The sequence below is a fragment of the Sinocyclocheilus rhinocerous genome, unplaced genomic scaffold, assembly GCF_001515625.1.
Source record: "Sinocyclocheilus rhinocerous isolate Xijiao unplaced genomic scaffold, SAMN03320098_v1.1 scaffold1198, whole genome shotgun sequence".
NCBI classification, from domain to species: Eukaryota; Metazoa; Chordata; class Actinopteri; order Cypriniformes; family Cyprinidae; genus Sinocyclocheilus; species Sinocyclocheilus rhinocerous.
This window is the reverse complement of record NW_015649585.1, coordinates 1,187,658-1,200,858: the sequence shown is the minus strand read 5'-3', so window position 1 is coordinate 1,200,858 and position 13,201 is coordinate 1,187,658. Positions and strand designations below refer to the sequence as shown.

The 13,201-nt window shown below is 35.1% G+C and overlaps 1 protein-coding gene across 1 annotated transcript; it reads left to right on the top strand.

Moving 5' to 3' along the window:
- Window positions 1-2,423: 2,423 nt before the first annotated feature.
- On the top strand, window positions 2,424-10,406 carry LOC107710853 (BTB/POZ domain-containing protein KCTD9-like). The gene is made up of 12 exons (XM_016515717.1): window positions 2,424-2,620; window positions 3,151-3,272; window positions 3,477-3,520; window positions 3,710-3,806; window positions 5,002-5,060; window positions 5,176-5,304; window positions 5,633-5,700; window positions 6,294-6,389; window positions 6,482-6,631; window positions 6,739-6,844; window positions 8,888-9,021; window positions 9,119-10,406. The coding sequence occupies exons 1-12, from the start codon at window positions 2,573-2,575 to the stop codon at window positions 9,233-9,235; spliced, it is 1,170 nt and encodes a 389-aa protein (XP_016371203.1). The 5' UTR covers window positions 2,424-2,572; the 3' UTR covers window positions 9,236-10,406.
- The last annotated feature ends 2,795 nt before the right edge of the window (window positions 10,407-13,201 follow it).

The window sequence follows — 13,201 nt, the reverse complement described above, 5'->3', positions numbered from 1 at the left end:
GCCTGTAGCGGTAACCATAGTGATCGTATACTATCATCTATGACAGAACTGGTGATTTTTCTGGACTGAAAAAATTGGACTGCTGACAGCTTGGTCCCCCCCCCAGTTAAAAAAATCCCATCTGCACCCCTGCTGTCAGTGTCCTTAATGTTAATCCAAGAAAATAAAAGAGAGAAAATCACTCACTGCTCTTACTGAATAACTTTTATTTTTAACAAGAATTAAGCTATATTTAGTTTATACAGTGAAGACCTACTGAACACCTACAAACTTGAAAAAAAAAACATAAACATTGTTTAATTTGTATCTTTGTTCTATTTATTTATTTGTGCTATTTACATGATTTAAAACGGGGCCCATTGGTACAACCTGCACCGGGTGTCCCCAAACCCCACGGCCCTGGCTAGAAATAATGGTTAAGAGCTGCATTATTGAATTTAAGTTCAAGTTTAGAATTTATTTATCCCATCTGACAGAAAATCAAGCTGGAATGATGTCCTTGCAGATAAGGAAAAACAACAAAATATGTTGAATATAGAGAATGTCCACTTTTATATTCACTTTAGTCTGAGAATATTTTTAGTCGAAAATGCCGTTAATTATTTGTGCATAGAGGACAAACCTATTACCTCTCCTTAAATATTTTGTAATTTTTCTCAAATCCTTTTAAGTTCAAAATTTTATTGCTGCTATGCTCCATGTCCAGTTCAGAAGATAATGTGGCTTTTAACGTGCATTGTCACATCTTAATATTTAGATGAAGGTACAGAAAGAATGGATTTGGTGTATGTCTACTAATTTTTCATGATTTTAGACCTCAAAATGGAACTGTGGTACAGCTGTGCTTTAACTGATTAAATGTTTAGTCAAACAATATCAGACTAAACGTAGTCTGGGTAACATCCCTACTGATAGCATAACTAATAAGTCTTGCAAGGCCAGTTAAGGAGCACAAACCTTACATGCAGTGGGTTTGAATATAAAATAGGCCATAACATTATCTCTGTAAAGAAAACACACTCTATACCGTGTGTGTTCAGTGGCTCCTAATATAATTTATTTTCAAGAAGGAAATACCCAACCCAAATAACCTGAACGGGAATTTAAGGGAGAACTGGAAACTTCCCGGTACCTGAAGGACATTTTGTCAACAGTAGTTTGCAAGAGAAGTGATTATCAGCCCCATGTGTTTGCAGAGCATGTGGGCAGTTACAGACATATTGGGACATTCTGGAAGAGACAGGCTTTTTACAGAAGATAAGACTGGGGCCACCATGTAAGAATCAGTCAGCTAAGCAGGATATTATCACTCGCTGCCTTATTGTTTAACGTCATTTATCAATGCTTCTGCGATTATCAGCCCCATGTGTTTGCAGAGCATGTGGGCAGTTACAGACATATTGGGACATTCTGGAAGAGACAGGCTTTTTACAGAAGATAAGACTGGGGCCACCATGTAAGAATCAGTCAGCTAAGCAGGATATTATGACTCGCTGCCTAATCTGCATGTGTCCTGTTTTAGTCTTTCTAAATGCTGCAGATAGGAGGACAAACAAATCTGTTGGCCAAGTAATGATATTAGTTTTAGCTTATGGGGATTTTTTTTAATACTTAAAAAAAGATGATATGGAGGTACTGGGATATTATTATTTTTTTCATTGTATTTAAGATGTGAAATATTAGATATATGTAAGTAAACAAATAGTGTGAGCAGCTATGCAGATATGACTAATTTTCATAGACAATAGACAGCTATATAGGACATCATAAGGTTCCATTATTAGTTCTTGAACATACAGTTTCCGGCTTAGATTGCATGTGGTTTATATATAAATATGATGTGTGTGTGTATACTTAAATACATATTATCTATATGCAATTACATATATAAATAGCATAAGGGGATAATAATAAGAATAAGAATAATCACCATACATAAACTAGAGATATTAATAATTAATATCAAGGGTCATGGGATTTTTTTTAACCCAAAAGTGTTTACTCTGCCCTCTAGTGTACAAAAAGGGCTCAACATGCATTAATAATTTGAAACCATCGAATGCAGTTCAATTTAATCCATTTGCACAAAAGTAAAATGATCTTTTGAATTTGTATATTTTTAGAGACTTTAAATTATATAAATTACAGAATTAGACATCTGTGATTCATTTTGCAATACTACTTTTTCCACATTTGAACCCGCAGTCCTAAATGAATGAGTAGTTTGACTACAGCAGCCCACAGTCACTGAGGTAATCATTTCCCTTGCCTCAAAATTCCATTCTCACCAGGCAAGTTTTTCATTAAAGAGTCCAACGCCACAATTGTGTCCGATTGGTCCGAACCGCGGGCCCAGTCTATGAAACGCGTCCTGTGATTGGCCAATCTACGAAGTCGGCAACAGTATTCGCGTTTTGATTGGACAGCTGCTTCGTCCTCTTGGTACAATGTAGCTAGGTTGGTTCTTCCTACTCTCTTTACGTAGGTATTAGTTTAATACGTAGATAAGTTAGCGAGATATTAATTTATTAATATTTGTACAGTTGATACGTTTAATTAGTGTAAACAAAGCATGCGAAGGGTGACGCTTTTTGTCAACGGAACCTCCAAAAATGGCAAGGTGAGTGAACACACGCAGTGCACGTTTAGCCTGCACAACTCCAGTAAGTGTTGAGGGGACAGTGATGTCCTGTGAATGCATGAAACCTTTCCATTACTGTATCTCACTTTATTTAGTAAAGATACAGAAAACTATTAGATAGCGTGCCACTCTAAAGATTTAAGTTATCATTTTACTCCTGACGACATGGGTAAGGCCAAAAAAGAGCTCGCTTTTCTGTTATTTTAGCCTTATTGTTTATTATTCCTCACAATTGCATTTTCTGTATTGTACTGACATTACCAACAGCAAGTAGCAAGCCAATGAATGTCAATATACATTTAGTAAATTATTTATAATATATATATTTTTTATTCTGATGTATTTTATATAAAAAATTATTATTAAATACTATTTATTAAAATACTCAATAATAGTGAAACATATTAATTGCTTTATTTACTTTACGTTATTCACACAACTTCAATAATGACACAATTACCATTCACACAACTTTTAATTGCATCATCATGCATTTGTTTCTTTTGCAGGTTGTAGCTGTTTATGGGACTCTGTCTGATCTTTTGACAGTCGCCAGCAATAAATTGGGAATCAGGGCTTGTAACCTATATAATGGGAAAGGTGGTCTCATAGATGACATTGCCCTCATCAGGTGTGCTGCATTTACATTTTTAAATTATTTGTTATTTTGGAGAGACAATGGTGGGAACATTATTGAAAAATACATTAATCTCAGTTTGACCTGCTTTGAGTTCTATGATTACAGTGAGACTTGTACTTGATTCGTGAGTGGGACAGGCAAATGAGAGATAATCTGCCGGATGAACTGACTGGTTATTGTGTATATATTCCACAGAGATGATGATGTGCTGTACGTGTCAGAAGGGGACGCTTTCATCGGTGAGTTAACATCATTTTGTTTTCCACTTTATGCCACTTGGAACGCCAGGGTCATGGGATTCCCAGGGAACACAAACAGATAACAAGTCGCTTTTCATAAAAGTATAAACATGTATTTACATTATTCAGTGAAACTAAAAGTGTACTTATAGTTCAGTGTGTAAAACTATGAATGTGTTTGTGTTTTAGACCCTCTGAGTGATGGGAAATCGTCAGATGACATCTCAGGATCGCACACTGATTGGCTGACGCTGAATATTGGTGGGCGGCTTTTCACAACCACTAGGTAAATATGCACCATGGGTTCGCTGTCTTATTGGCTTAAAATCCATTGAAGTATCTAATTTATTAATCTAGTTCTAATCTATTATAACTACTGTTAATACATATTTTTGTAAGTAAAAATATGAGAGAGGAAATAAAGCAAAAGGCTTAAAAGTCTGTGCTTTAAAAATGGTTATGGTATTTTTAGGCAAGAAAAAGTCTCAACCATAGTAAAATCTGCAAAATTGTGAACAGCAATTTTGATAAACTCAAGTTTATCATTTGCTAATCGAAGTTTGGCACATTGATATAGATAAAAAAAAAAAAAATATATATATATATATATATATAGATCGTCATATAATATATGTGTGTATATACAGTTGAAGTCAAAAGTTTAAATTCACCTTGCACAGTCTACAAAATGTTAATTGTTTTATCCAAACAAGAGGGATCATACAAAATGCATGTTATTGTTTATTTGGTACTGACCTGAATAAGATATTTCTGAAGAACAGCTGGCAGTTTAACTGTTCAGGACAAACAAGGGACTCATGAACAACTATCACTAAACAAAAAAACACAGCTGTGGATCATTCAGGTAACAACACAGCGATAAGAATCAAGTGTATGTAAACTTTTAAACGGGGTCATTTTTTATAAATTCAACTATTATTTTCTCTTGTGGACATATGCAAACATCTTTTATGTGAAATATATTTTTCAGTTCAGTAGTAAATAAAAAATAACATGCATTTTGTATGATCCCTCCTATTTTGGTAAAATAATTAACATTTTGCAGATTCTGCAAGGTGTACGTAAACGTTTGACTTCACTTATTTTACTCATTTTAAAACAATCTTTAAAATAAAAAAGCATTTTTGGTGTTTACAGCAGTAAAAGTATAATTTTTTTTTTGTTAATTGAAATAAAGCTGAAAATAAAATATAAAATAAATGTAAAATAATATAAAATAAAAGTATATTATATATAGAAAATAAATTAGAAATATTAGACTCAAACTTAATTAATAATTAAAGCTAAATACAAATAAGCACATAATAAACTTACTAAAATTTAAATATTTTTTTTTTAAATAATACATATTTTAGTAGTATATATATAATGCTAAAATAATACTAGTCTGCAGATGCTTAGTGGTCTGTCCTTGAGATGTCATTAATAAAGTCTGATCTCACTGTTTCCTCTTGTTTAAGGAGTACTCTTGTGAGTAAGGAGCCTGACAGCATGCTGGCACACATGTTTAGAGAGAAGGGTAAGATATAGTTCATGTTCACTCACTGACTGATTTAGGCACTGTTTGTTTTGCTAGTTCATCAGGTTGTGAATCAGTGTGTAGCACAGGTTCAGAGTTCTTTCTTGATCTGCAGACGTATGGGGCAATAAGCAGGATGAACGAGGGGCTTACCTCATTGATCGCAGCCCAGAGTACTTTGAGCCCATCCTGAATTACCTGAGGCACGGCCAGATCATTGTCAATGAAGGAATAAACTTACTCGGTGAGTGACATCTGAATGTTACTAAAGGCATTTTCGAATGATAGTTCCCATGTAGCTTATTAGATATAAATTTAATACTAGATGTTATATATACTGTACATTCGAGCCCGGGGGGTAGATTAATGCAATAAGTTTAACCTTGGTACTGTAAATCACTGAAATACAATGCACTGTTTTTATAAAGTGACAGCAATATTAATATGATAAAGACAGCATAAAAAAAACTATCTAATAATTAATTATAATTAATAATAAACATCTTTTTGTGTCCATATCCCAAATCAGTTTCATTTTATAGTTATAGTGGAATGCTTTTTATGTTTTATAGGAGTACTGGAAGAAGCTCGATTCTTTGGAATAGAGCAAATGGCTGAACAGCTAGAAGTCGCCGTTAAGGTAATAGAACGGAAGTGTTAAAGTGATTCTTGTTATATAAAAGTTTAGAGTCAGTAAGATTTTTAAGATATGCTCACCAAGGCTACATTTATTTAATGAAAAATACAGTAAAAACAGTAATATTCTGAATTATTACCATTAAAAATAACGGTTTTCTATTTTTATATAAAAAGTTAATTTATTCCTGTGACGTAAAGCTGTATTTTCAGCATCATTACTCCAGTCTTCAGTGTCACATGATCCTTTAGAAATCATGCTAATATGCTGATTTGATGCTCAAGAAGTGGTTCTTATCATTATCAATGTTGAAAACAGTTGTGCTGCTTTTATTTTTGTGGAAACCGTGATACATTTTTTCAGGATTCTTTGATGAATAGAAAGTTTAAAAGAAGCATTTATTAGTAAATGATTTTTTTGTAACATTATATACACGTCTTTACTCTTCCATTTGTTGAATTTAATGTGTCCTTGCCGAGTAAAACTAATAATTTATTTCAACAATAAAACATCTTACTGACCCCAAGCTTTTGAAAGGTTCTCTATATGCATATGATTATTCATTAAATTTTTTATTTGTTTTCTATGGCATGCAGAATTCTCATCCACCTGAAGACCACTCTCCACTCTCACGGAAAGAATTTGTTCGGTTTCTGCTGGCTACTCCAACCAAATCAGAGCTACGCTGTCAGGTAGAAGGCATTTGTTTTGGAATTGTTCAGACGTGTGTTTTAGTCAGTTTGATGTTGGCATTAAGGTGTCTTTTTTCCTCTTTCCCTCTCAGGGTCTTAATTTCAGTGGAGCGGACCTTTCTCGGCTGGATTTGCGCTATATCAATTTTAAGATGGCAAATCTGAGTCGCTGCAATCTCACCTATGCAAACCTATGCTGCTCAAACCTGGAGAGAGCGGACTTATCTGGAGCCAACCTGGATGTGAGCTGATCAAAACTTTTATCACTTTTTTATCTCTTCTTCTGGTTTTAATCCCTTTGAACTGATATATAAAGCCTTGCTTTCTCGCTTTCTTGCCCGTTCTCCAGGGTGCTAATCTTCAGGGCGTGAAGATGCTGTGCTCTAGTGCAGAGGGAGCGTCACTGAAAGGATGTAACTTTGAGGATCCCTCTGGGCTCAAGGCCAATCTAGAGGGTAAAACTGCACACAGGAGCCATTGTTTAGCTGTATAAATAAAATGACATATATTATATACATTACATATATATACTTTCACTTTCAGTTTCACTTTCATAGTAGTCATTGCTAGTACCATGTCGATACTTAAATTTTCAAATTGTATCAATACCAGCCTTTCCGCAATATGGGTAGTACCAAGTTCAGAGTTGATGCAGTAACGGCTGAGAGGCGGCTGCTGTAAAACACTCCTGTAGTTGCGTGAGCTGTCTGTGAATAGCGTCAACAGTTTCTTTTTTTTCAACACTTTTGCAGCATTTAGCATTGTAGCCAGACAGAGGCTTTTAAGTCAGTTTTTTCAGTGTGAACTCTGCACACTCACCAATTGTTTCACAATAGAGTATGGACAGTTGGGTTCTGATAACAATGCCATTTGTTTTCTGCATAGGGAAATAGATTTTTAATGGTAACTGATAAACGTTTAAAAACCGATAAAGGTTGTTAATCGATGGTCTATGCTTTTGTTGAAGCCATCAGTTCACATTATATCAACTTATGCTTTCAATAATTGTATTTAACAGCAGAATTCTTGTTAAAACCTACATTAGCCATGATGCTGTAAAGAAAATTCCACCAATCAGAGAGACGTAGCGAGTAAATCATGCCAAACAAGTTCTTTAGCTCCGCCCACTCCCATGATGCACCGCGAATGATGTAATCAAGTCAATCTCCCCACGCTCTTGCAAAACAGTATATATATATATATATATATTTATATTAGGGATGTACCGATATCAAGATCTCACGATATGATAATATCGCGATATGAAGTCTACAATACAATGTTTATTGTGATATTTACAGGGGACATAACACACACAGTTTCACCCTATCTCATGTTAATATAGTATTGCATCCTTCATATCTTCAAAAAGTCTTTAGTTTTATCAAATTTATAAAAGAAAGATACAGCTTTACGATTTTCTCCAAAAACAGCCTTGTTTAGGAAACTGGGGCGCGGAAAACACCGGATCACGAGCTGATTGCTTCAACAATGTGCGCATTTCGCTTTGAAACACGCAGCGAAAACAGACTTGATTAGGATTAAGGATTAAGCTATATTGTGCTTTTGGTTTTAGTTCGTTTGACAGATACTGTGTCAAAGCATAACGGCCCAAAACACAACTTTAAAGACCTTTTATGCTTGAATAAGAAGTTAAAATTATTTTAAAAACTACTCTTTTTGCCCAGAAGACCTATCGTTTCATATCGTCATGTGACCACGATAATATCGAGACAGTTTTGCTATCGCGATATCATGATACCTTACCTTACCTTTTTCAAGGAACCTTAAGTAATTGGACAATTGACTCAAAAGCTGTTTCATGGACAGGCGTGGGCTATTCCTTCGTTATTTCTACATCAACGAAGCAAGTAAAAGGTCTGGAGTTGATTCTAAGTGTGCCATTTGCATTTCGAAGCTGTTGCTGTGAACCCACATCATGCGGTCAAAGGATCTCTTCATGCAAGTGAAACAGACAGCTGTTAGGCTTCAAAATCAAAATAAATCCATCAGAGAGATAGCAGGAACATTAGGAGTGGCCAAATCAACAGTTTGGTACATTCTTAGAAAAAAAGAGCGCACTAGTGAGCTCAGCAACATAAAAAAGGCCTGGGCATCCATGGAGGACAACAGTGGTGGATGATCGGAGAATCCTCTCCATGGTAAAGAAAAACCCTTTCACAGCATCCAGCCAAGTGAAGAACACTCTCCAGGAGCCAAAAACTCATCACCAAACACCAATGGGTACTTGTACATATGGGTGCAGTCATTTTAGACACTTCCAAAACTGTGGCAACAGAGATGGAAATACAATTTTTAAAGGCATGAATTATGTTTCCATCTTTGGTGCCACAGTTTTGGAAGTGCCCTTTTCTGTTCTAAAGAAGGGGGTGTCCCAATAATTCTGTCCATATAGTATATGTACAAGTTATTGGTGTTTGCATTATCATGTTTTGTGTTTGCGTTTGGTTAATTAGTGTATTCACTGTGTGCTTTAGGGGCTAATCTGAAAGGAGTTGACATGGAAGGCAGTCAGATGACTGGTATAAACCTGCGTGTGGCGACGCTGAAGAATGCTAAGCTAAAGAACTGTAACCTGCGTGGTGCTACATTAGCCGGCACAGATCTCGAGGTGAGTCAACAGTGTTGATTTTGTGGCATGTAGCCACATTCCTCATATTATAACACTGAAAAGAATGCCACAAATGTTTTCTTTCATATGTGTGCAGAACTGCGATCTCTCAGGCTGCGATCTACAGGAAGCCAACCTGCGTGGTTCAAATGTGAAAGGAGCCATCTTTGAGGAGATGCTGACTCCACTGCACATGTCCCAAAGTGTGAGATAACCAATTACATCTCTCCCTGCCCGGCAACCTCACCAGCCAGCTATTCACAGCTCTCCCTTACCCCGACCCCCCTTTTCGTTTCACGCTCCTGTGAAACCGTATGCAATACTAGCACTTGGTTTGCCCACCCCTTCTCTTTGAGCTTTACTCTCATGCACTAATGCACATCCAGGGTCTGTAGTCATGGCCAAAAATAGCGAAAGCTTAGAGTAGAGAATCCAAATATTTGAAAATGCTATTTGTCAAACCAAATTGTTGCTTTTGGTTTTGTTTTTATTTATGCTTTGAGTTTAACTTTTGTTCGATTTTACCAAATGTATACGTTTCATGTTGTGTTTTGTCTCAAATAATGAAGTCAACATTTCAGTCAATCGGTACAACCAAATATATCTGTAGAATTTTAGATTTAGCAATTAATTGTATGCAGTTTATGATAAGGCTTACTGTTGCACAGCTTACTGCAGGCAAAACAAGCTCATAATAGTAGCTTTATGTATATAAAATATGGAAAATACCTTAAACATTCATATAACTGACAGGTCTGGTTACAAATATGCAACATAAACATATAGCTCTTACATATTCTGTTTTCACATTTACATGTAAACCAAATTAATTGTTTGTTTTGGTTTCTGGTTTGCCATTTGTTGTTTGATCTACCTCCCAAACAACCCATCTCTAAATGCAAACCACGTTTTGCTGTGTTTTTGCGACACCTATTATTCTTTAATAACTGTGTAATAACACTTAGCCATAGGTTAATATGCACAATAATTAACCAGTGGTGCCAATATGCTGGTTTATAATATCGCTATATTGTATGTGTAAATGTTTCGCTTTCAGATTTCTTATTTTCCCCATTTTTAATCTTGTTTTAATTGAAGTGAAATGTTGAAGTGACCAACCCACACCAAAAATGTTGTGATGTTTCTCATGTCACTATCAAATCCAGTGCTTCCTTATTTTAATGTTTGTCATGATTAGGGATGTAACAATTAACCGCGAGCCGGTTGAAAATCGATTCAAATATGTGACGATTCAAATCGGTTGAGATTCTAAACAAATCGCGATACAATTAGGGGTATGAGTTTATATGATTGTATGTCTGAGGGGAACTTACTGTCTTTAGAAAAGTTTAGATGGTATTTTTTATTTTCCTCTTGCCTCTGTATAATGCATATTAAAGTTCATAAGTGCATAAGTAAACAAAGCAGTGCTGCGGCTTATGAACAGCAATGATACAGTGTTTCCTTGGTTACCGCTGCAAACAAAGCAGCACTGCTTTGTTTACAGCGGAAACCATGGAAACGCTTTAAGCACCACCTGCTGGCAGAAAGTGAATCTGCGACTCGTTCAGCTCGTCTGCTGTTTCTGTTTCATGCAGATATTTTTTATGTATAGTTTCACAAAACTGAAGTCAAACCATTCTGTTTTTGCTTCAAATTTCGAAATTATACAATGTAATTTAGATTTAAAAACTGCTCATGTTGCATATTTGCAGCATCTTTGTTTGGATCATGATTAAAATGCAGTTGTTGCCTCTCATTTTAAATGGAAAGAGCACAGACAAAGCCTTATTTTGTTTATATGAAGAGATTTCTTTTATTTGTGTTACTTATTTATTTGATTTGGGGCTTGTTTTAAAATTTCAATTTAGTTTTGTTATTTACATTTACATTATATTTAAATTTGGTTATTTAGCAGACACTTTTATCCAAAGCGACTAAATTGAATCGAATCGTGAGTTGAGTGAATCGTTACATCCCTAGTCATGATATTGCGTATGTTCATCAATATCGTCCTACTTTTTGTTAACATTTCGAACACATAAAGCACTAAATTAGGACTTCCAAAAAATTGTGTGTGTAAGACTGTCAAAGTAGCACATTTATGAAATGCAACTTAGGTCTTGTGCTGCTCAACTATTGCATTATAATATCACCTGACCTGGATTATTTGCTGCATGGTTAAAAAAATGAAACCTAATCATCTCGCTCAGAGATTTCTGACAGTAGCTCAGAGTTATTTGTTATACAACATGCTGTTATTTTTCATTTACAAATGTTATTGTAGGTACTCTATCAATCCTGTTAAATGAAGGCAATCAAAATAGACTTTTGCACTTAAAGTGTGATTCTCTATGTATATCAGACCCTTGTGGAAAGGGTGCTAGCTATTTATTTATGTATCAGGCTGTATTTATGTAAGTGGTAGGGGGAGGATCTACCTGCTCTCTCTTTACCGAACTTTGTTGCACTCTATTACGGAAGTGTGTTTCCATAAATAGACTGTTATAATCAAACTCCTGTTGTCTGTCTTTATTTATTTAAATACTTGTATTTAATACAAGTACTAATACTTGTAAATTTTACAGGGAGTGTCCAAGGCTGAGCAAAAATATGAGCAAAAAAAAAACTTTATTCATTGACAGTCCCGACAGGGAGTCTGTGCTTTATGTTTTCTCCAGCAGAGGGTGATAGAGTCCAGTTAATGCAGCACTTTATAAGGAAACCTAGGATTGATACCTCGGAAAAACTTGAATAACTTAATAAACAGCTGTTTCCATGCCCAGAGAAGTAAATATGAAGATAATGAACTTATTTAAAATGTAAACTACTTACAGTGCAGATCAACATGAGTCTATAAATATGCTTAGGAACAATGTGTTGTACTTGTACTTGACCAGCACATTTAGCACTGCTGTAATTGATACACATGGTAGCCAACACATCTGGAAAACTGAAACCAGCTCGCTTCGACTTCACTGATCTGATTTAAAACGGTTTCAAAGACAGGTAAAACCTTACCTTCATTTATAATGTCTGATGTACAGACGTTTTGTATTGTAGCAGTCATCTTAAATCAATCAAATAATTTATTAAATGCATCCAGACATTTAAAATGAAGCTAGTTCTTCATTGTTTTAATTGTAATTGTAATTTGTTATTTTATTATTTTAGGTATTAGTATTTTATTTTGTTTTTGGTTCATTTTATTTATTAATTGTTTTTGGAGTTGACTGAAACAGTCTTTAAATATTCCATGTAGTCTCACAATTAGTCATACAAACTACAATGTGTAACAACATTTTCACATTTTCTGAAGAACATGTGCGTGGCCATGCAAAACTCACCACCACAAAGCTGGAATGTTTTGAGTAGTTGGTTGTCCTTAGTTTTTGACTTCAACTGTAAAACTGTGAAAAAGAAGTGTGCATAACTGTATTACATTCACACTTATACTACAAATCTTAAAAGTATATTTAAAAAACCTGTACTTGCAAATAATATAATATTAATGAAATGGCCACTTATACTTTCATAACTGTGTTTAAAAAATTAAGTGTTACTTTAAAACTACATTTTAAATTATGTTTTAATAAAGCAATAGGCCCTAAGAAGCCATGGTTTACAGTGATTTTACAACAGGTAAGGGGTGTTATTAGGCAAATTGCAAAGCAATGCTTAGCAGAATGTTTAGCAACACACAAATGTAGTAATACTGATATAATGATGTCACGTGTGTGTTTTATAGAGTATTTTACAACGGCCTCAAACGTGGTTCAGCCAATCATGATCAAGACAACTATTTGTTTATAAGAAGTACTTAGTTCTAATTTTAATTGTTGTGTGTTATTCCATATTGTCACGGTCGCACTACAATGAGGAGTGCGGAGCGAGGAACGAAGAAGACGAGGAGTACATTAATCGAGAGAATTTTAATGACATCAAGGAAACAAGGAAACTCACGTAGCACTAGGACGTACATTCAATACCGGACAACCAACTCAGAAAAAGAAACGCTTTAAATACACAACATGACGAGGGGATGACGAGAAACACCTGGGATCAATAATCATAATGGGAACAGGAAACAGGAAGGACCAAGTAAGGGCATAATAATACAAGAGGGAAAACAAGGAACACATGGGAAGGAAAACTACAAACTGGGAACACAAATCTGACA